This window comes from Anas platyrhynchos, chromosome 15 (assembly GCF_047663525.1).
Source record: "Anas platyrhynchos isolate ZD024472 breed Pekin duck chromosome 15, IASCAAS_PekinDuck_T2T, whole genome shotgun sequence".
Taxonomy (NCBI): Eukaryota; Metazoa; Chordata; class Aves; order Anseriformes; family Anatidae; genus Anas; species Anas platyrhynchos.
Genome location: NC_092601.1, coordinates 18,576,451 through 18,600,015, shown reverse-complemented (window position 1 = coordinate 18,600,015; position 23,565 = coordinate 18,576,451). Strand labels below are relative to the sequence as shown.

At 55.8% G+C, this 23,565-nt stretch overlaps 1 protein-coding gene across 3 annotated transcripts; it reads right to left on the bottom strand.

Moving 5' to 3' along the window:
• Positions 1 to 2,563: 2,563 nt before the first annotated feature.
• Positions 2,564 to 22,220, bottom strand: SYNGR3 (synaptogyrin 3). Of its 3 annotated transcripts, none has more exons than XM_027468852.3 (4): positions 22,049 to 22,220; positions 11,997 to 12,237; positions 7,280 to 7,422; positions 2,564 to 5,302 (listed from the first exon to the last, which is right to left on the bottom strand). In XM_027468852.3, exons 1-4 carry the CDS (start codon positions 22,145 to 22,147, stop codon positions 5,093 to 5,095), a joined length of 693 nt encoding a protein of 230 aa, XP_027324653.1. In that variant the 5' UTR covers positions 22,148 to 22,220; the 3' UTR covers positions 2,564 to 5,092. The 3 variants fall into 3 exon arrangements, with proteins under 3 accessions (XP_027324653.1, XP_027324652.1, XP_012958702.2); XM_027468851.3 differs by lacking the exon at positions 22,049 to 22,220 and adding an exon at positions 16,211 to 16,471; XM_013103248.5 differs by lacking the exon at positions 22,049 to 22,220 and adding an exon at positions 16,216 to 16,350.
• Positions 22,221 to 23,565: the final 1,345 nt, after the last annotated feature.

Genomic DNA, 23,565 nt, shown 5'->3' with positions numbered 1-23,565 from the left:
GGTACACAGACACTGAAAATACATAATCACACATTCTCTCAAAAGATATTTTTTATATATTTATATATATACAAAAGTTGTAAACATTTTTAACTTATTTTCATACACAGTCCACTTTATACTACAATGCACGTAAGATTAGTGACAACTGCAACTCTTTGAAGCGGTCTGCTTATACGGAGGTATCTGCAAAAAACTGAAATCTGCAAACCACATTTGGTATCAGTTTGTTATTAAAACTTGTAAAGAATCTGAGGTTTAAATGCGTATTGCAACAAAATACAGGCAGCTGAACTTGGGTTTCAAGTCGATACAGTGAAGGTCTTTTCTGAGCCTCACTGGTGGCGGGGAGGGTCTTCTGACACACAGCTTCAAAATGCAATCTAGGAAAGTACTATGAATAAAACAGAGTGGAGCTACATCCATCTGCTGCGCTTCAGGAAAACAAGGCGGAAAGGAAGTCTGCAAATATATACAGTAGCTTTTATAGAGAGAAATACTGATTCCACATAAGTAATGATGTGATTTTACTAATGAATAGACAATGACTGCAGTTGGTTTAATTCTGTTTAAATGATCTCATAGCTGCAGCAGGCAGAACAAAGAAAGAGCCAGCCATATGTGCTTGGAGGGGACAGTGCTGGCTGGGGAGAGAGATGGGTATTGATACCCCAGTAAAGAATGGCTGGGTGATGGAAAAAATGCAGTAACTGTTACTGTTGTAGTATGAACTAATTCCCAGTGCTGTTGTGTAGCTACCTGCAATTTGCCTGACAAGAAACTCATCTTACAAAGTGCCTTGGCAAAACAGCGAGTAAAATCCAACTGCTCACAGACGTGACTTAATCTGTATGAGATTTAGAAGCATGCAGTTGGGGGGAGATGTTTTTGCTAAGTATCAGTTAAGCAAAGCTTCCATCTTCCTAGGAATAGCTTAAAATGTTGGGAACAATTTCCAATTAACATCTTGCTTTCAAATACTCTTGATGTGCTTAAACTATAAGTTCATAAAAACAAAAAACCCCTCACAATGTGTTTAACTTCAGCAATGAGAAATATCTGTGTTGTCACAACAGAACCTCCTGGAGCAAGATGACCTTGTAGAATAAATCTCCAGGAAAGCTACAGGATTGTTCAGATTCTCTTCTTTACACCCAAATTCAATGCTAACACTATGTAGAAGCTTTTGGCACGCTAGCCTGAGAGCAGCACAGTCCTGCCCTCTGCAAGCTTGAGTTAGCTGCTGGGCTTCTGGAGATCTCTAGAACAGAGGATATATTAAACAGCTTGCAGGAACAGCATGAGGGTAGCAGCTGGCATGGCACGAATTCACAGCAAAATTCAGGCATGCTTTTAAGACTTGGTGTGGATAGATACGAGGAAAGCAGCTACTGTCTACCACAGTGAATCCACAGGGAGAAAAAGCAGGTGAAAGAAGGATGAAGACTGATGTTAAGAATACTCAAACCTCGAGGAAGATACTACAGGCGTTACACCGAGGGATCTAGCAATTCTCTAACCATGAGCCCATAAGGTTATATTTAGTTACGGTCTGTACCTGCACACACTGGTCTGCCTGACAAGTCACTGACACTATAACGGTACCACTAACACAGCGAACGGCTAGCGGGGACACTGCGGGGTCTCACAGAGAGCTTGGAAACAGGATTTGGTACCACTGGTAATGCACCAACACTGGCCAGGGCAAGGGCCGGTGCCTCACGCTTCCTTTAATTAAGCATGTTTTAATTCAGCAGGGCCGTGTGGGCTCCCCTGCTGTCACTGGGGGACAGGGAGTTACACAGGAGTTCATCAACAGTCTTGCCAACGAAACAGAACATGGTTTTGCTTCCAAGGTGGGTAAATGCTGTTTCCAAGGCATGTGTGTCTTAGGTGTTGCAGTGCCACGTTAATTACATTTTTTCCCATCCTGTCTGGCTGACGCAGCCTGAGGGGCGACTGTTCGGGAGTGAACTCATCGCTGTTGCCTGGAAAAAAATACATCAATTGTGGGATGCCTGCCCAGCTTTCTGCCCGCCCTCGTGCCACGGAAGCAGGGCAGCGCCCACCCTGCAGCCACAGGAGAGCTGCTGGCTCCTCTCTGCAGCAGAAGGCTCCCTCCCAGCGGCACCACGCGGGAGGCAAGTGAAGGTTTCTCCAGGTGGCGTTGGTGTGGCTGGACCAAGGATGTAATTCCCAGCTCCAGTTCACTCGAGGAGCAATCTGCTCTGCCTCATCCCTGCCGGGAACCTTCCCAGGTGCCCAAACCTCTTCCTCCTCCTCTCCTCTTAGCACAGCACATCCAGGGCCTTGCACACACAGCGCCAAGTGCCATTTGCTGATGAATTTCGGGGAGCAATGACTGTAAAAAGAAGCTGACCTTGAGAAGAACAACCGTGCCTGGCCCAGGGATGGAGTCACAGTTGTGCTGTTGTGGTACCCGTGGCACAGCTGCTCTCAGGTCAGTGGCAGCGGGGGGGTGCAGGGGGGTGCAGCCATCCTGTGCCCCGCTGCCACCGGGTGGAAGGGGTGGAAAGGAAAGAAATGCAATGTAGGCCTGGGGTGCGTACATTCAGATGTTGTAATATTCAGCACGTTTACACCACTGATCAGGACACTTCTCGCAGTCAGACAGAACTTTAGTTCTTTACGGTTACAAGGAAACTCTGGAACAGTTATATAGTTAGAAAAAATACAATGTACCGAACAAACATTATCTCACATACAATCAATTTAAACATTTAAATTGATTATAATTTTGCTAAAATATTAACACAAGTACTGTTTGTGCTGCTAAAATTTCAGTGTTCCCTCTAAGGAAAATATTGCTACAGTTCTACTGTACCCTGTATTAAAATCTTTTGCCTTTTTTTTGTCAGCAAGACTGGCTCTAGAAAAATCGCAGGGGGGGGTCACATAATGAATTTAGGCTTATACTGTACTGGTGTTTGGATGTCCCTGGTCTACTTCGTGCACGGCTTTCTCACCGCCTGACTGGCACAGGCCAAGTGCAGATGCCCCTGGGTCACCCTTCTTGCATCAGCCGGGCAGGAGACACTCGGGTCAGGCACTGTGCCATCCTCCTGCTCTCTCCCTGGCATCCTCGCTGCTGAGGGCAGCTCTGCAGGCAGCAGGCGAGGCTCTTTTATAACACCTTAGAGTTAAAAAGTGGGTGCAGAGGTGCGGGCAGGGAGATGCGCAGCCTCTGGTGCTGGCATCGGAGAGAGAAGCCACGGTGGAAACCGCTGTGGGCTGCCAGGTCCCCGAGTCACTACGGCCCTGCAGGAGAAGTGTCTGAGCTGGGAGGTGCTGGGAGAGAAAACCCGGCGAGCGTGAAGGTCCGGATCCAGTCCTGGCAGCATTCGCTGCGAATGCACATGTGGAGCTGACCTAACTAGCAGGGGGTTCAAGTTATGCGTTTTTGTCACTGGTAATGACTGCCTGTGATGAGGTTTGCTGCTTATTAATTAATGCATTTATTTGCAATTTTGCAGCAGAAATGAGCTGTGTTAATGATGATGACAAAAAACTGCTGGATTATTATTATTTTTTTTTGCTACAAGAACAGCTGTGGCAGTCCCTTAACTATTGCTTGTCAGGAGGTCAGAAGGCAACACACGACGTCTGCCAGCATAAAGCAGCAAGGCAAAACCTCCCTCCCCAGCAGCCAGGCACTGCGAGCCAGGAGAGCCGGGGCTGCTGAGGGCAGAGCTTCCACCGAGGCGGTGCACTTCCAACTCTGCTTCAATCCTAGCAGCAAGCAGCTCAGCTCCCTGCCCCCTGCACCCCGGTGCCTGAAAGCCATCAGGTTGCTGACGAGGCTCTACTGGATTTTCGTATTTCCTTGGTTTAGCCAAGGCTGTAATTCAGCAGCTGGAAACCAAAACTCAGCCTCTGTCCTGGGCATGTTTTCGTGAGCTGCATTCTGCTGCTATGTGCAAACATGGGCTGCATGCGTCCCCGGGATGGACTTCAGAGCCTAGGGAGCCTTTTCAGTGCTCCCTTTGAATTCCGCATTGCCGGAGCCCGCAGTGCCAAGCACACGTTCACACCTGAGGTTTTTGCTGCAGATTACGACAGATGGTGGTTGCTCCCTGTACAAAAATACACGTTGTATGCTGCTTCCTAATTGACTTAGACTTTGAGTCACTGAGACACCCACACCTTTTGTGATGGCAACTCGGAGTTTGAGAGTGAGTAAGTGTTCAGTATCGCCAATCGGTAACTACTGGTAAATTTGCAAACTTTAACAACCCCCGATGAAGAAGTGGAACTGTAACACGCCAGATTTTCCACTGGTACAAGCCTATTTCTAATTAGCAGACAACTATTGCTGAACTGTTTTCCAAAGCGAGTTGCAAACAGCAACTTTTCGTGCCCTCAGCCAGACCCGTGTTGAAGCACAGAAGCCGTTTGGAGAACCAACACAAACCCCAAACCTCTGTGCCTCCGCCCCCGTGCTGCTTGCATCCTAAACTACGTTTGAAACACCTGTTTGGTTGTCGTGGTTAGTTTTTGTACAGTAACTATATACAAACAAAAGTTAACACAGACACCGCTTTATGTCTTTGTGAATTTGGCACTTTCCTTGGGCTCTGTTTTTGCGCTGTACACGAAAGCCCCGCAGCAGCTCCCAGCCCGGGGCCGGCCGCCCCAGCGCTCGCTGCAACGAGACCAGTTCTGTGTTAGCTCTGGAAGAACGAGATAAATATCAACTCATCAGCTACTGTGTTTTCTAACAGGAGAAGGTATTGTTGGCTTTCCTAGGCACTCACTGGAACCCGGCGCCCATTGCCTGCTGTTAAAACGAGCCTCAGAGCAGGTACTTATTTGTCTTTTGCCACCTGTGGTAGCGACCTTCCTGCCTTCTGACTTAGAGGGAACACTGCTTTTATAAAACCCTTGGACAGGTAAGACAAGAACCAATACCACTGTACAGAATTCACTGCACAACTAGCTAATAGTAAGGAACCCAGCACTGACTTGCCACATTAAGGAAATGGTACTGAATACATTTGCAATCAACCGGTTAACTGTACTTGCACCGTAGGACGTGCTCAATCTGTACACGGCCGCGTGGCACCCTCGCCCCTCAGTATGCTGGCACTTGGTAACCTTTCGGGTTGGCGTCTGAGGTCTCGGTGAAGGGGGGGCTCTGGTAGGTCTCTGTGCTCTCGATGCCGCTGCCGGTGGGGTACCCGGGGTACGAGGCGTTGGGGTCAGCCGTGAACTGGTCGGTGGCAAAGAGCGACATGTCAGTCCCCAGGCGGTATCTCTGCAGCGCCTTCACCGCCAGCGCGACCTGCCGAGGGATGGAGAGGGTTGGGGTGAGCGCAGCACCGTGACCAGGACCCTGCTTTCCCCAGCACGCAGCCCTCCAGCTCCCCGCTGTTGGGTCCCAGGCCAAGGAAATAGGTCAGTCCTGCAGAGACTCCCTCGCCCTCTCCCAGGTTGCAGGTATTCAGGTCGCAAATCGTGGGAAAAGCAAGCGGCAGAGCTGCGAGAGCACCGCGTTGCTTTTATTTCAGGCGGTTTCATTAACAATTCAATTAGTTTATAAATGACAGACTCAGGGAAAAAAAAACTGCCTGCACTAAGCAGGAACAGCTCCCAGCCACCGCAAATGCTGCCGGCAGGCTGTGCACCACACATGGATCGGGCAGAGCACCCGACTTTCTGGCTCCAGGGAGAGGAGCACGAGGTCACCAGGCACGTGGAGGGGCTGCTGCAGGTGGGGACCGGCGTCCCCCAGCCCTCCCCACTGCCGGTGGGTGGGAGCAGCCCAGGAGCAGCCCTTGCTGCCAGCCCCCAGCCTGTTGGGGCAGCGGATGGGATGCTGTGGGATGGGGGCAGTGGATGGGATGCTGTGGGATGGGGCAGTGTATGGGATGCTGTGGGATGGGGGCAGTGGATGGGATGCTGTGGGATGGGGCACTGGATGGATGCTGTGGGATGGGGCAGTGGATGGATGCTGTGGGGTGGGCAGGGTGGCTCCCTTGGCAGCGGCTGCGCTGAGCAGGCAGTGCGGCAACCCAGCGATAGGATCTGCCCGTGGCTAAGAGCTGCAGGGGAGCTGGGATTAAAGGAGATATATTTGGATAATAACAGAGTGGGGAGCCGTAAAACTGGCGAGTAACTGGAAGCAGGCTGCTGCTGCTGGAAAGGCTCAGGCAGGTTTTTGCTCCAGTTCTTTTAAGGCGCTACGGAATTAGCGCACATCTCGCGTGCTCTCCGCCTGCAAACAGCCTGAGCGGGGGTGGAAATGACCCAGGGGCCTCCCTCTGCTCCTCCACACATGGCCCTCTGGCAAGCACGGGTTATTTTCCCTGGCCCCAGCCCCAGCTCCACCAGCAGGTGCTGAGCCCAGGAGGCGCAGGCACTGCGGGCACAGGCAGGGGCTGGCGGCTGCAGGTGAGGGACCCCCACGGGGCTGCTGCGGGGCCACGCACCCTCTGGCAGATGTCCCTCTACCTCCCATGGTCATCATGGGACATGATGTGGGACACACAGAGCCCGAAAGGTGTGCACAGGGGGTCCCAGCAGCCCCCACCCCAGCACTCAGTCCCCCTGGGGAGGGCAGAGGAGCACCCAGCCTGGCGTCCCCCGGGGCTGAGCTGCTGAGCCTGCGGGCTGCCCAAATCCCCCGCAGTCCCGTGGGACAGGCTCGTCGTGGCAAACCTCTCCTGGGGACTCATTTGCTTCAAACCACGGTCTGAACAAGGCCCTGGGTCTCTACCAAGGCCCTGAAATGGGGGCAGCTCATGGCCAGCAACGTGTTTTCGATGGAAATGCAACTTCCCAGCGGCAGAAGAAGGGGAAGTTTGGAATTCCCCGGGGAGAGGGGAACAGAGCTGGTGTTTCCCAGTAAGGAACCACAAGTTTCACCTTTCTGCAGAGGGGCAGGGGGAGGGACTGCAGGTTACTTCCACACTGGCCCACCAGGATTCACTTCTCCAAACCATGCCCCAAATTCCTCCTTCCAGCTCAGCGCTGAGCCCTCAGCAGGTTTCATTTCTCCTCTCCCCAGCTGAGCTCTGAGTTGGGCTGTTTCTTCTGCAAACATTACGTTCGTGCCATGGTGAATATTCACCAGCACAACGCCCAGCTACTGACTGGTATCTGCCCAGTACAGGGCTCAGACCCTGGCGGTGACAGCAGGAGGCAGTGCTCACACCATGATGCCCTGGGTGCCAGGCTGCCATGCTGCACCTCTGGATAAAGATAGGATTTATGAAAAAATCAGGATAGGATTTATGAAAAATGCAGAAGCTGAACTCACCCAGCCAGCGATGGAGAAGAAGGAAAAGGCGATTGCTGCCCGGGCAGCGTCTGCTCCTTGCAAAGCCCCTTTGCCCATTTTCGTCCGTTGCCATTGGTTTGCTAGGAAGCAGAAGGCTACAAACCACAGGAAGGACAAGAAACCTAAAAGAGAACAGAGCCGGTCAGTGCTGTTACTGCCCACAATAAGGACAAGGACCTCTGCTGCCAGACCCTACTGATCTGCGTGCTGACGACCAAACACTGCCATCCAGATTTTCAAGTAGTGACAACAATCTTGGGTACCTTGGCCTGTGGAGTGGTCCAAAGAGATCTGTTTTAGGAGAGGCTGATTTACAACCACCAGAAAAAAAAAAAAAAAAAAAAAAAAAAGGGGGCTGGAGAGTGGCTCTGCAGCATGGCAGGAGCCGCTGAGCCGTGGAGGTGCACGGATGCCAGGCAGGAGGCAGCTCTGCTCTTCGCTGCTGCCCTCCGCTGACTGTGCTCCTGCTTCCAGCCCTGCTGGGCTCGGGGGGATTGAGCAAAAACGCTCTGCTGATTATTTCTTACTGGAACCAAGGCTGGCTGAGCAAGATAGGGCTGCAGCTCCCCTAATTTAATCACCAGCCAACAGCAGTGCCTGATGCCAAGGAGCTCACAACAGTATAAAGCAAGCCACAAGCACACGCTGTAACCAGCAGCGATGCTTTCCAGTGCTGGAAGGAGGAGCTGCAAAACCTGGAGCCTTTCACGATGCTGTTTTAAGGGCCTCCAGCCTTCCTGAGCGCCCCCAGCACAAAGCTCACCCCATGTGCCGATTCTGGGGGGCAGCACAGGCAGGGATCTGGGCCCCAGCAGGCAGGGTGCTGAGCTACCAGGCATCTTCCCAAGGATTATGGACATCAGTATGAGCAGCCGCACTGCTGGCCCCGTGGGGCAGCCGGCTGCAAAGCACAGGCTGGCTGCAGGGGGAGGAAAGGAGCTGCCTTTATTCCCCTTCATCTTGCCAGTTGTTTTTAAGAATGATAAAAAATGCATGCACGTATCCAAATACGTTGCAAGATTTACAGGGCTTAGCGTGTACGTTGCCTTGTAGACAGAATGTGCTCCTCACTGCGGTTCAGGAGAACACAGCCCTCGTTTCCTCCTCTTATACCATCAAACCTAGGGCTTCCTGACCAGCTCTGCCCAGCCCGGCCCTGCCTGAGATGCTGACCTGCCCTCACAGCAACAAAACCCTCCAGCCAGGACCACCCAAACTTTCCTTTTCCAAGCCACAGACTAACAAAACAGCCTCTTTTTGCAGGACGTGGCTCACGTCCGCTACCCCAGATCTCTGCGGACGCATTTTCAGTTTTGGGATGATCCCCTTGTCCTCAGCAACAAACGGGACCTCAGGGGCTTGTTCTCCAGAGGCCACACATGTCTTCAAGTCCTCCATGTCTGTTATAATCAGGCTTTACCAGCAGTTGGCACCCATTAAGGAATCAGATTCTCTCCAAAATGTGGACATGGGAAGATTCATGCCTGAAATACGTCTGGGACACAGACGGGGTGGCCAGCATGTGGTGAGCAGGGTGGCCCCAGCAGGTCCCAGTGCAGGAGACAGTGTCCCACAGGGGGCTGCCACAGCTCTCCAGCCTCAGAGTGTTTGGGGACCAAAGGCCAGGAGGGCCTGGCCTGGGCCAGAAGAGGCCCAGTATGGCCCTCGAAGGCCCCTCGGAGGGCTGACACAGCCTGTGTGCGCCCAAGGGCTCCAGGAAGGGCTGGTTTCATTTCTGTGCCAGAACCATTTCCCTTTGTGATCGCGTTCACCCTCTGCTAGCACTCCTGTGAGATGAGACTTTGCTCCCAACGCCCTGAATCACGTGCCGGGACCACAACTGCTCCTGAGAGGCACAGGCAGGGCCGTCCTGGTGCCACTGCTCTGCTCCTGGTGGTGCAGGCCGGGACTGTCACCATCCCACGACTTCCACGGTCACATCCCACAGAGGGGCCAGGCGGCTCCCCCAGCTCGGTGGCACCTAGACCCAGCCCCGGTGTAGTCACAGGACCGGGTGGAAGTGGGTGTTTGGAAATGTACAGCCCTGAGAAGGAAGGGGCTGAGCTGGCAGGGGGTTGTTGTGGCCTCAGGCACCCATCCTGACTCCTGGGGGCCCCATGCACAGGAGGAGCTCTGCAGCTCTGCGCCCTCCCGAGTGCTGGGGGGAAGGAGAACACTAAGAAGAAATATAGGAGCCAGCAGATAATTATAATTTTAGGCTCTGCAGACAACAGAGTGCAAACACCAGGAAAGATACGTTACAGCCATAATTACAGCCTGGTTCCAGGCAAGCGCACGTCTACGGGAGCAGCTGGAAGAGCAAACCCCAAACCCCAAACACCACTCGCACAGCGCCGTGGCCGTGGTGGTCCTGCCCGTGCCCAGTGCTCCCTCCCAAGGGGCTCCAGGGGCTGCAGCAGCCGCAGCTCCCCCTGCCCCATCGGGGCACCCCACTGCAGGGACAGCCCCGTAACTCGGGCACCTTGTAACAATCACGCTCCTTGCACAGCCAGGGAGGAGCAGCACAGCTCTCGGGGCGATCCCTCCAATCTAGCACTGATCCCACACACAAGCCCTTCTTCCCTCCAGCGAAATAAAGCTGTGGGGTCGCACTGTAACTCCCCCACGGCCCGCACAGGCAGCAGCTGCCATATAACAGCCGGCAGCAGGCACCGGGGCGATCCAGGCGAAGGGGACGAGGACTTTCTTTTCTCATCCCGCCCACTCGCTGCCTGATCTGCAATGTTCCCTCTTACCCCAGCATGCTCCTCACCCTCTTATTTCCCAAATGTATTCTCAGCTTTTATATTAAAGCCTGCAGTAATGCTGAGGTTACATGCAGGGAGGATGGCACAGTGGCAAGGAGGTAAGAGGAAATCAAGAGGTGGGGAGGGAGAAAAGGAAGCGGACAGCCTAAGAGAGTCCCGCAAGGTCCCTAGGGATTAACACAGAGATGGTTAATGCAAATTGCTCTCAGACTTTGCACTCTGAGCTGCACAGATTGGCTCTGAGGACGCCGAACCCAGCAGCTGGATGCCCTGGGTGCTGGAGGCAGCGCAGGTGGGCACGGTGGCTGCAGCCCCTGCGACCATTGAAGCCCCACTTTCCCAGTGGAAGCCCCCACAGCAGGAGGGTGCTTGGCACGCCGAGCACTGTGTGCTGACAGCTGGCACTGCTGCTTCAATCGGCCTGATTTGGGAGCTTAGCTGGGGAGGGGAAGGAGCAGACTGGCTGACCCAGCAGGGTGCTGCCGCTCCCAGTGGCACAACCTGCATCTAAATGGGTCTCCTGCCAGCAAGGAAGTGATTTACCTGTTTTTTTTTACCAAGAAGCCTAAAGAGGGAAAGGCCCAAGGGAGGAGGAAGGACACACGCAGCTGAAATGATGCACCCAGAGCATGCACACTGATCCCTGGTCCCAGGAAAAAGTCACTGCTGGCAGCACAGCTCCGTTTGGAGGCTGTGGATGTGGTTGACTGACTAGGACAGACCCCTGGTGCAACGCTGCAGCCAAGAGCAGAGCAATGCCCGCGGGACAGAAGCTCTGGAGGGCAGAAGCCTGTCTTCTGCAGCTTGCTGCTGAGCCCACAAACACGCACACAACGTGTGGCAAGAGCAGAGGAATGAGGCAGAGACTGAACCGGGACCATTTCACACACACCTTGCAGGGAGAGCGCGGCTCTTACAAGGAGAAAGGCAGGGGAGGATCGCAGCCTCACAGCGAGACACGCACAGCCCGGCAGGAGATGGATGGGGATGTTCCCCTCCCGTTGGAACTGAAGGGTTGCAGGCACCGAGCCCCACGGACGGGGCTGTAAATATCACCTAACAAGGGCTGGCCGCCGGAGCTCTAACGGCAATCAGCTTTCCAGCAAGGAGAGGCCAGCCTTAAACAACAGGCAGGAGCAGGGAGGTGATGACGGATGTTTCCATCTGGGAGCAGAGAGCCATCAGCTCTGCTCGCGCTGGATAAATCACCTTCAGACTTCACTAACACGAGAGCCTGGAAATCGAGCACATCAGCTGCAAACTCAGCCAGAAAACTCCCAGCGCAGCCAAGCGGAGGATGGCCTCTCCTGGCACAACACGTCCTGCCCGCTCGTGTTCACACGGCTGAGCCCCAGGCCAAGGGGCTCAGGACAGCCCAGAAGATCCGTGGCAGCCCTCGGAGGCACAGCAGCACCTGCAAGCCCCAGTCCTGGAGGCGGCGAGGGACTGCAGTGGTGTCTCAGCTCCCGCTGTAGGAGCACGCTTCTGCTTTGTTCAGAAACACACACGCACACAGTGAAAACAGACCCAGATGTAGCTGATGAAACAACAGTTGTTTGAGCCAGAAACAGGAGACGTGGGAGGGCAAAATGCCCCGTCTGCTCTCTGGGATGTGACCACCAAGCCCTGCTTCCCCGGGTGGCCTCAGCAAACACGTCCCAGCTCAGCAAACGTCCCCGGCTGCAGAAGCAACACGGATGAGTGGGACCCCCCTGACCCCAAGGCACCACCTCACTGCTGCCCCTGAGCTCTCCGCTATGGGACAGCCCTTCTGCCACTTCTCTTCTCCCCGACTGAGGCACACGAGCTGTGCCATGCCACGGGAGGAGAAGAGGGTTCAGGTGTGGAGCTGTAGGGCACAGTGACGACCCCACACACCCCACGGTGCCAGCACTGTCCCGCTGAGCACAGCACAGCCAGTGTTGTACCTGAAAAGCCGAGGTCCAGCAGCACAGCCCGCTTGCGGTCCTTCACGCTGCTGATCTGCTGGAACTGGAGGTCCACGACGAAGAAGAAGATGCAGCCAAAGAAGGAGATGATGCCGATGGCGATGCCGTAGCTGCAGGCACTCTCGTTCTCGTTGAAGATGCAGAGCAGCTCGGGGGACTGGCTGTCCTTGTTCACATAGCACTCGTTCACGATGGAGCCAAACACCACGATGGAGAAGATCTGCGGAACGAAGGGGAAAATGCAACTTCAGCTGCTTACATTGAACTGTTTTCCAACAGCACCCTAATTGGATTCGGCCCCGCGTTTGACTCCATGGCAACGGGGCATTTTTTAGGCAGAGCAGAGAATCACAGACCGGCCTGGGTGGGAAGGGACCTTACAGACCACCTGGGTCCCCCCCCAGACCACATTCCTACCCACAGCCTCTTGGTGGCCCTAAGCAATGTGCCGATGGACGGCACCTTGGTCTTGCACTGCTGCCAGCCTGTTTGCCTTTCGGTGGCTTGGCTGGCAGTGTATTTTAAGAGATGCTATTCTCCAGACAGGCTGGGGAGGAAAAAATAAACAGATTGGCCAGGCAGGTCTCTGCACAGGCTTTCTGCTTGTGCTGCTCTGCGCTGTCAGGCTGTGCTCAATAAACCCCCTTGTGTAACTGCGGAGCGGAGAGAAATGAAGTTACAGAGGATAATTGAGCTGCTCAGCAGGCTGGCCCTGGGAAGGACTGAGCGCCTGCTGGAGGGGCAGGGCTGCGTGGGGGTGTGGGGAGCAGCTTGGGGACACGGGGAGCAGGTCGGGGATATGGGAAGCAGCTCAGGGATAATATGGGGAGCAGCTCTGGGGCATGGGGAGTAGCCTGGGGGCACAGGGAGCAGCTCACCTGGCTGCTGCAGGATGGAGTAAGAGGTTGTAGCCGTGCTGCCATGCAAAAAACGGGGCAATCTTATGCATGGCTTAGCAGGGGCTGAAGGATGCAGCGCCTGCACCCATTATCCAGTGACCCAGTTCCAGCTCTGTTAAGGACAGCAGGGAAGAGGGCTTGCTGGTGGCTGCCCCAGTCGTGCCACTCACTGCTGGGACCTGTGGCAGAGCCAGGAGCATGGTTGTGTGCTGATGTTGCTGTCCTGGTCCCCTGGAGGGGATCTGCTCCCAGGCAGGGCTGCAGGACTCACAGGGGTGGGGAGAAGAAGCAGCTGCCCCGAGCCCGGCACCCAGAGGGCTGTCTGACATCCCAGCCGCACGAAGGAGCAGGGCCACAGCACAATGTCAGCACCACTCCCAGTGCTGCACGCTCAGGTAATTCCCCGATCCCTCCCAAACCAAAGGCAGCAAGCAGAACCCCGGGACCAGCCGCATTACAGCTCGCTCTGGAGCCTGCTCCGTCACAGCCTGGGAAGCGCCGCTGCTGTTTCGCTTGCTGGGCTCGGAGCAAGGCAGGCAGCGAGACCTGCAGACGCCTTTGCACCACGCTGTGCATCTCTGATCTCGTCACTTGCTGCCAGCAGCAGCCCATGGGATCCCTGCATGCCTCCAAGCCCTGCTGGCTCACAGGACACAGCCGGAGGCCACGTCTGCAGGCACAGAGACCATGCGCTCCTCCGGAGAGCCTACCAGCAGCAGGTAGGGTCCTGGGGCACAGCTCCTGCTCTGGCAGCCCCACTGCTTTTTGCAGTACCAGCACAGAACTGAGTGCACGAGACCGAGACAGGCAGCAGACAGTGGCAGCAGCCGCACAGCCACCTGATAACCTGCAGCCTGTGGCCTTTGCAAAGTCACTCTGCGTGCCTGATGCCTCACCGAACAGCCACCCCCGCTCCCAGCGGGTATTGCTAGCAAAGCTGGGGTGAAAGGGAGCGGAATCGACCACAAGGAAACCCTCCAGAAAGCTCCCGGCACACCTTAGCGTAATGCTGTGACATACATTTTCTCCCAAGCACCGGCCAGATGTCTCACACCTGACTGCCCTGAAGCATTTCATCCAGACAGCACTTCTTCCCTCTCCTCTGCTTCCTCCCAAGGCTCGGGTGGAGCTGAGAGAGGCTGTTCTCACTGAAGCTGCTTACAAATGCAAGAGTCTCGCTAGCAAACCTGCCTTAGACCATCTCCATTTACTGTCCCCCAAACTGGAGGGGACAACAAGGCAGCAGATCTACAAGAGAATGCAGTCCTAAGACAAGAGGGATTGGTGTGGGGTGTTTTCTTTCTCTGTAGGGTGTCATCTGAAACAAACGATGAGCAGAAGCAGCAGAAATAGTCTCTGGAGAACATCCTCTCCTAGGTGCATGAGAGCTCCTGCAAACAGCCACCCCAGCACCCCAAGCCTGCTGAGCATTCCCCCATCTTCAAATTTAACCAGTGTCCAGGGGCCTTTCCCCTATCCAGACGTGAGCTCTGTGCTAACCTGTGTCACTGCCTGCATTTGCCCTGTTCCTCGTTAGTGCTGCACTTAACGAAGCTCGGCTGTCTCACCGCGCCGGGCACATCATCATGCGAAGAACAAGAGGGCCGCATTGTAAGAAAGAAACAACAACAAACAGTAATAATAATTTTCCCAGCGCTTTGGCAGCAGCTGTAATATCAGCAGTTGTAAAAAATCTGTTCATAAATAATGCAAAATTGTTATTTACCATCAGAAATAGCAGCAGCATTTATAAAACAGGCCCTGGAAGAAATAATGTGATTCTGGAAAACATGAATAATTGAGAACCTCTGATTCCACTGGATTATTTCTCTGGCAGGCCAGTGAACTTGTACTCAGCTTCTCAGATAAGTGTTTTACTTAGTCCTCCCAGGATTAACAGCCCTCCCTGGACTACTCCTTCATGCTCTCCGACACCCCCCGGGGGCTCTCCGCATGGGTGGGTGAGGCAGAGGGGCCGTGCCTGCCCATGGTGCTGGTGCTGCCTGCACAGCCCTGGTTTGCTGGGCAAGGAGAAGACAAATCCCACGCTGCAGCTACAGTCAGTACAGATTTGTACCAGGCTCTGCCAAAGGACGATGCACAGAGAGCACCGAGAAGAAGCCCAAAAGCCAAAAGGTGCCTCGGGTGTGTGCGGCACTCCTGGGACTGCTGCAAGCACGACGGTCACTGGCGATGGTAAGAGCAGGCATTTCGCTTAGCTCAATGCAAAGAAACGCATCCTCCTTGCAGCTGGGTGATGTGAGGGACTCAGACAGACAGCAGGGAAGGGGCTGAAGCTCCAGCAGCCCCGGCCAGCTGAGGGGCTTGCAGGGACGTGGTGGGGAGAGCCACTAGGGAGGCAGCAAGCCCATAGCGCCCACGGGACACGCAGCCCTTTTTGGGAGGCCAAAATAGAATGGATTTCAAGTGCACACATTTGATAGATGCACTCAAAACATCAGCGCTGGCTGAAATAGTCCTGTCAAAACATGCTTTTCAGTGAAAACAAGTCTTTCCGTGTTGTTTTCTCCCCCTCCCCCCGTGATTGAAATTTTAGAGTTTTTCTTGGAAAAACAACTGGTGCTGGTAAAACATTTTAATGAGAATAGATTTGGTGATGTTATTCTGTGTGGGGGTTAAAAAAGGAGTTTTGAGGAAATGTGGGTAGGTGGGAGAAAATGAAACCCCTACGAATTTTCTGAAGATCACGAGAAAAAAGTGTCATTTCCCAACTACCTCTGCAAACCTCATTTGCTCAAGCCCATAACCAGTTCATCAGAGACCTGGGAGAGAAAAGACACGGTCAGACTCTCCACAGCGAGTGGAATTTGATGGGTCTGAGCAGGGAGGCAGGATCCCAGCTCTCCAGAGGCACCTTGCACCTCCCACGTCTCAGCCGGACCCCAGCCCCAGTGCCCAGGGGGTGCCAGCGACCAGGCAGAGCAGCACCCACAGCACGGGGGCAGGGGCTGCACAATCCCATGCACCCCAAGCCCCCTTTCCACATCTCCCCCATTTTACAAAGCTCCCAAACCTTCACCTGAGCCACTCCGCTCTCCAGCTGAACAACAAAGAGCAGCAAATTTTGCTCCCGCTGGGTGAACTGATGCAAAACCCAGGAGAAGGCTGGATACCTCCAGCCACCCCCGCATGAAAGGCTCCCCCCCAGAGCTTCCAGGCAACCGTGCTTTCGGCTGGGGGTCTCGTTGGTTTCAATATCCAAAGCGCTAGACCCAGATGCACATCACACCCGCTTTCCTGGCTCGCCTGCCCACCTCCTTTTTCCCCACTCACCCTACCAGAGCCCAATTCATCCTCACTGGCAGCTGCTGCCACGTGCAGGGGCTGGTGACGGATGCTCGGTGCCAGTGGGGGATGCCCCCATGGGGGCTCTGGGGCAGGGAGGTGACCGTGCACAGCGAGCTGGCAGCGGGCAGCACAGACACTCGGGCAGCAGAGCAAATGACACCTCACTCTTTCCCCAAAAAAAGGAAAGGAGGAGCCTGAGAGGGCAGGAGGAAGCTCGCTCGGTTGTGCCATGCTCTGGTCAGCCCCGCAGCTGCTGCCAGGGACCTGGGGCATCAGCACCAGCCCTGCAGCAGGCACCAAGGCACCATGAAGCTGAGACCCACGGCTGCCTTGTGTGCACCAGATTTTTGCCATCTGGAAGCGAGTGGCTCGCCAGGCTGCCCTGGCTTGGTTCTGTCCTTGTGCTTTGCAGATCCACATCCCCTCCCAGGGCTTGAGGCTGATGGATCACAGGACCTGCACACCCTTCTTCCAGGTTGCTTTTAGCTTTTTGTCACCAAGGCACCTAAAATGTGCTTAAGGAGACCTGACAATCTGAGCACAGTCATCGCAAGGAAAACTGAAAGCCTGAAAACCACGAGAGCACAAGCTGGAAAAAGCTTCAGTGTGCGAGCTGTCAGCCATTTTAAGGTGAGATGTTTCCACTGCTGATGCACTGCGCTTCGATTTGGGACCTATAAAAAACATTACCAGAAGGTGTGGGGTTGTAGGAGACTGTAAAACCTTGCCTTGATTACACACGCAAGCAACTGCTAATGTCAACATCCAGGGAATGTAACGCATGAGGAAAAATAATCCGTCCCTAATTTGCTCTGCTGTAGCTCTCTATCGATGGTGCTAGGCACAACCCGAATGGACAGAGAGCCAGCACCAGTCTCTGGGTGATCCCTCCCCACACGAAGAGCTCCAGGGAGAGCAGATGCCATGCGCTGGCCTCCCGCAGCCCCCTCTGCTCCTCGATTCCCCACCCAGCCAGCAAGGAGGGAGAGCTGACAAGAAGGGAAGCCAGCTATGGTCACACCAGCACAGGCCAAATCCTGCCCAGCTCTGAGCATTTCCATAAGCCTTGGTTAAGCCTTGGTTAAGCTCAGAGATGGGCTGTACCCTTGGGAGAGTGCCAGGTGCCTTCAGCACCCCCCATGCCCAAATTCTGGGGGAACCAGGTCCCGTGCCCTCCCAGTTTATCTTTACAATCAGTCCCAGGGAAGTTTCCAGCACAGATCTGTGTAATTTATTGCAGAGTGTGAAGACCGAGAGCTGCTGTGAGCACCGCCAGAGCTCCCCCAAGGAGCGGGGATATGACCACAAAGGAAAGACCTGACGCAGTTTCTGGCACAGGACCGGATAGCGTGATGCTGGCCCTAATAGGTTTATGGACGTGTCTGACGGGCTAATCAGCCTGTGGAGGATGCGTATCGACGGCCACATGACCGATTTTTACTGAATTACCTTCTGTAACGTGGCAAAAGACGCTGGCTGAAACACAGCGTCCATTCAAAGCACCTAATCTAGTGATGCCATCTGAGCAGACATCAAACCAGCAGCATTCGGAACCAGTGGTAACAGGAACACGGCCATTTGGTAGCATTTTAAGCTCAGTTGTGGTGAAACTTCTGTCTAATTCCATTCACAAGAATGTTAATTTTAAGTTCTGCCTTTAATCTACAGCCACAGAAAAGGAGAACGAAGGCGGAAATCTGGTGACCTTGCTGAAAAGCAGCCAAGCCCAGACCAAACCCCGAGCAGCTAAGATCACAAAATGACTCTCAGCATCGCCGCGGGCTCCCTAAGAGCCAGCCCAGCCCCGCATCTCCTCTCGAAGAGCCACGAGACCTCACGTGTCTGAACCCCTGAAGGCTCTCCAGAGCGTGCAGCCCTGGGAACACCGGGTGTTCCTTGCCGACGTCCCTCGGGAGGTTCTCAGCCCTGCTGGGTACAACAAGCAGCTCCTCCAGCTGCCTCGGCAGCACGCTTGGAACAGGCAAGGCACCAGAAAGGGAGCTTCACAACTCCACAAAGCGGGCCGTGTGTGGGAGCAGGGCACCCCAAAGGGGGCACCCCACCACCTCCTCCTCACCCACCAAACCACCCGACACGTCCCTTGCCAAAGTCACAGCTCAGCAAAGCACCTCTGCCTTGCTGAAAGGCGATGATTTGCCCTGTGACGGACTGAGACCCAGACCTGTGCAGGGCCAAGCCCAAGAAAACCTTCCTGGATGTGAGCAGCAGCAACCTCTGGACCTGAGAGCTGACAGCCACATACCAAAGGGCACGGGGATTTCCACCCTGCTGCTGTACCCTTGCCAGGTGATCAGGTTTGGCTGCCGTAGGTCAGTCCCCTAATAAAGGTTTCACCCTTAAAACTTAAGACTGACACAAGGAAAAGCCACCAAACGCTGTGCCCAATGAGATAAAACACTGCACAGGAAAAGCAGTCAGTGTACGGATGATGAACTAAAAATTCATTCAACTTTAAGAAACGAGAGGAAAAGGCCCCACCGGACAGCGCAAGGCAGCTGCCAGCCCAAACCACTCCGATTCTGCAAATTTCCCTTAAAAGCTGCACCACCACTCAGACGTATAGACAGCAGTGGTAGTTACAGGGAAGGGAACTCATGATTCTGCAGGCATCCTCAGTGAATATCGCGTTTGTTTTGCCGTGCAAAAAAAGTCTGAAAAGGAAACCACAAGAGTGATCACATCTTCATCTGACAAACTGCATCAGGCAGAGGGGGAAGAGATGAATGAGGAACTGTTCAATGGTTCTTTCCAGCTCATGCCAGGAGAGTTTTGTGGTTTTTTTTTCCTTCAGATATTCAGAATTACTATATATGTCATTAAAAGGTTGCTAGATGAGGCACAATCAGAATCCCCTTTCACCAAAACTTGATTTGGGGGATTTCTAAACCAAAGTCACTGCTCACCCCTGAGTGCCTCCATTGTTTGCCAGCACGAGGGCTCAACCTGCGGCCCCAAAGCAACTGCAGGAGTCACGAAATGGAGCTGGGTCCCCATCGGTGAAACCCCACCGATGACCATCAGCTGGATGGGCACCAGATACGACGGCTGGTCCCAGCCAGGGGCCCTCCTTCACCCACATTGCCACCCAAACCAGCACATCCCCAAGGAGCCGCGGCAGCTCCCTCCTCCTCGCTCCAAAGGAACGTCCTACGAGGTGGCCAGGGTCAAGTCTCCAAGGTTTGGTCCAACGACACGGGTTAAACACGCTTGAAAAACCACAACAGCAAACAACAGAAAGGAGAATCGCATGAATAAAACCTGCCCCAACACCTACATTCAGCCCGGCCTCAGCCAAGGGGCTTCTGAAGAACCTCAGAGGCTGCAGATGTGAGCACAGGCAGCTCGCCTTCCCCGCGGCTGCCAGACCGGCGAGGTTTCTGTTTGTTCTGCAAATAATAAAGGAGCATCGTGGTGGCTGTGGGGCCGTGCCACCCATCCTGGCCGCAGCAGGGTGCGATAAGCAGCAGGCAGCCCTCACCACATGCCGCCACGCTCCCCAGCCCAGCAAGGAGGAGTTTGGGGCAGACCAGAAAGGCAGCGAGATCTCACAGACCGACACAGCTTTGCAGTGTTTCGGCTGCTGCCTGTCCAAGCTCTCCATCTCAAAACGGGCCGTGGGTTTCATCTGGCACGAGCAGCAAAGTGAAAAGAGTCTGGGAGCACTTTGCTTTACAAAGCAAGAAATAATGAGAGCCTCGCAAGCAGGAGGGATGGAAACCAGCACTGAGCTCACAGCTCGTGCTGACCAACGTCCCTGCTGGGCTGGGAAGGAGCCACAAACGCTGAGCTGCTTTACGACAGGTTGCAGCCTGCAACAGCCAAGACAAGGCCAGCCGGGAACTCCGGACCCCCACGCTGGAGCAGCGAGGGAGGAGGGTCCCTGACAGATCTGCCACCAAATGTGAGACCTGGGAAATGTGGTGCGAGTGGCTTTTAGCATGAGCTTCCTGGGCCTGATGCACGATCCACTGGAAAGAGCAAAAAAATCCCCATGAGCTCAGTGGGTTTTGGAGCTGACTGAATGCCACGATTACCCGGGTGTAGCCCCAGGAACGTGACGTTCATCCAAGCCAACGGGCCCTTCACTGCCCAGGGGTGATGAGCTTCTGTAGTCCTAAGCCCTCACTTTTCTCAGCCTCCTTGTGAACCTATGAAACAAATGGCTTCTCTACTGAATAAACCAGCCAGCAAATCCATGCGTGAATGTTTTCTAAACTGGGATTTTCTGCTCACCTCCCATATTCCGTTCCAGTTTCCCAGCAGGGTCCAATCCCCACTGTACGAGGATGGTGAGCTCCCTGGGTGGGTGGTGGCAGCTTTATTTTGAGAGGAGCCAAACTCACCATCAACAACACGGTCAACAATTTAGCTGGCCATACCCAAAACCAACACCATTGCCAATGCTTTGCCACACAGAGGATCCCAGTGGATCCCAAACAAGTTTCCCAGACCAAAGTGACATTTTGGGAAACACCTGGCACCGTGTGCCACCCAAACCCTGTGCCAAGCATCGCACCTGTCCCACGCCTGGGAACTCCAGATCCACAACCGGCCTCCACCTTCCCCCAGCAGTGGAGTCCTTCTGAAAGCTGGCTCCGATCCAGCAAAACATTTAAGCGTGTGGTTTAACTTTCAGCATGTGATTGCAGCTGGAATTGCTCATGTGCTTCAAGGTAGGCACATGCTTCCATGTCGTGCTGCTCGCGGCCTTGGCCGGAGGCACCCCAGGGAGCCCCAAATGCCCGTTGTGGGGGCTGCAGGATGGCAGCAGGGGGGCAGCACCTCCCCTCACACCTTTCCTTCGCTCGCTGTACACATTTGGCACTGCTGAAGGTGACACAGAGCCAGCGGGCGAGGGCCTCCATGCACGAGCATGGACGAGCCTCCAGGGGCTCTGCTCTCCCCCAGCCTCCCAGCACCAGAACCAGGAGCTGGCCATGGCGAGGGCTGGGCAGAGCCTCCCTGCGGGGGGCTTTTGGGAAGGGGCTGGCATCGCAGAGCTCGCTGGCTGTGTACACTCGCAGATTTTGGCATAGAAAGCCAGGCATTGCGGGGAGGTGGCTCAGGGCTAAGCCCCAGCAGTCTGGCAGCACAGCTCCCGCCAGCTCCCCTGCGCAGCTTTCCGGGTTGCTTATTCATGGAGCGTCAACGGGCAGAGCCTTGGCTGGGCGGCTGCATGGCTTAGCCCACCTCCTGCCTCCCTGCTGTGCGGTACAACACACACACACATGGGGAACAGCCCAAAACCATGACATCCTAGAGGAACGGGGGCAGATGGGCAAGGCTGGCTGTGGGATTTCTCCTCTCTCTCACACGCAGAGCGAGAAAGGAAGGAAAATGTCCTCTGCTTCCTGATTTACACCCCGTTCTGCAGCCTTTGCTCAAGCCCCAGCGACACAAGCATTGAGGAGCCGTGGCAGCACCCACCCGCCGTGCCCTGCCCTGCTCCCGAGGAGCACCCCGCAGCCCCCCGTGGGCGCTGGCCGGCCCCACGCCGCGGGTGGCTGCCCCTCGCGGGAGGGTGCCCGGTGCCTGGCTCGCTGAGCACAACGGGCACAGCTCGGCACCAGGCGGCTGCGTGCTGCGGGGGGCCGCAAGGCGCAAGAGGGGGCTGCAAGGTGCAAGAAGGGGCTGCGTGCTGCAAGGGGCTGCGAGGCTCAAGAAGGGGCTGCAAGGCGCAAGAAGGGGCTGCAAGGTGCAAGAGGGGGCTGCAAGGTGCAGGAAGGAGCCGCAAGGTGCAAGGTGCGCGGTGCCACCCGGTGCGCGGCCACTGCGCGCTGCGCCCCCCCCCCGCCGCCTTACCCAGGCCGTGACGCGGAGGATGGTCTGCGGCTGCTTGAGGAAATCCAGGGGGTCGACGGCGCCCCCCGCCCGGCCGGCTCCGAAGGAGGCTCCCTCCATCTTCCCCCGCCGCCCGCTCCGCGCCGCTCCGAGCCGAGCCGAGCCGCGCGCGCCCCGCGCCGGCCGCGCGCCTGCCCGCCCCCCGCGCGCCTCCCGCGTGGGCTCGGCCGCGGCGACGCGCGCGGGCGGCGGGAGGGAACGGACCGGCCCCCCCCCCACACCCCACCCCACCCGGAGGGGAAACGGCAGGGGGTGGCACGGGGAGATGCGCCCAGCACGGGCTGAGGGTGGGCACCGCCAGGGGAAGGTGGTCAGGGGCACCGGGAGTTGGCCACGGGCACTGGAAGGTGGCCACGGGCAGCAGGAGGTGGTCAGCAGCACTGTGAGATAGCCACAGGCATCGGGAGGTGGCCACGGGCATCGGGAGGTGGTCATGGGCACAAGGTGATTGATGGCCACAGGCACCAGGAGGTGGTTACCGGCAGCAGGAGGTGGTCAGGGGCACTGTGAGATGGCCACAGGCATCAGAAGGTGGCCACAGGCATCAGGAGGTGGCCACAGGCATCAGGAGGTGGCCACAGGCACCATGTGAAGGCCATGGGCACTGTGCAATGGCCAGGGACACCAGAAGATGGTCAAGGGCATCAGGCAGTGGCCAGGGGCACCAAGCAACAGCCAAGGGCACCGAGAGGTGGCCATGGACACTGTGCTGCAGCTGTGACACTGTGTGATGGCCACATGCACCATGCAAAGGCCACAGGCACCATGAGATGGTCAGGGACACCATGCGGCAACCAGGGACACCATGCGATGGCCACGGGTGCCACATGATGGCCAGGAACAGCGTGCTGCAGCCGTGACCCTGTGCTACAGCTGGGGACACCACGCTGGGGCGATGGGCGCTGCGCTGTGGCCGTGCACGTGCTGTATCTGAGGGAGGCGTGCTGCTGCTGGTCACCTCGCTGCACCCAGGGACAGCTTGCTGCGGCCACCAGGACACCCCACCACAGCCAGTGCCACCGTGCAGCAGCAAGGGACACCTGTGCCACAGCCCCAAGCACGAGCACTGCTCCAGCAGGGAGGTGCCGTGCCCCCAAGCCACCACGCCACCCAGATCCTGCCCAGCCCCTGCCGCAGGGCACCCCTTGCTCCTTTTCCATTAGCACCCAGCAGCTCCACGAGGCCCCGCCAGGCACAGGAGGGTTTTTGGAGCGGTGTGAGGGAACGGCTGGGCTCTGCCTCACCCCCCATCTGCTGCAGGCTGGGGGCTGCAGCGCTCGCTTGCCTGGTGCAGGACCAGTGGGATGGGGAGAGGCCAAGCCCCATCCTCACTCCCACCCCAGGGCAGGTAGAAAGGAGGAAAAGGCGAGCCATTGAGCCATTGTACGGAGGGAAACCCTGGGTTTATTACAAAGGGAGTTTCCCCCCAGGGCTCCAGGACCATCTCCTGAGTTAGCCTGGGTAGCGCTGCTCCCGGT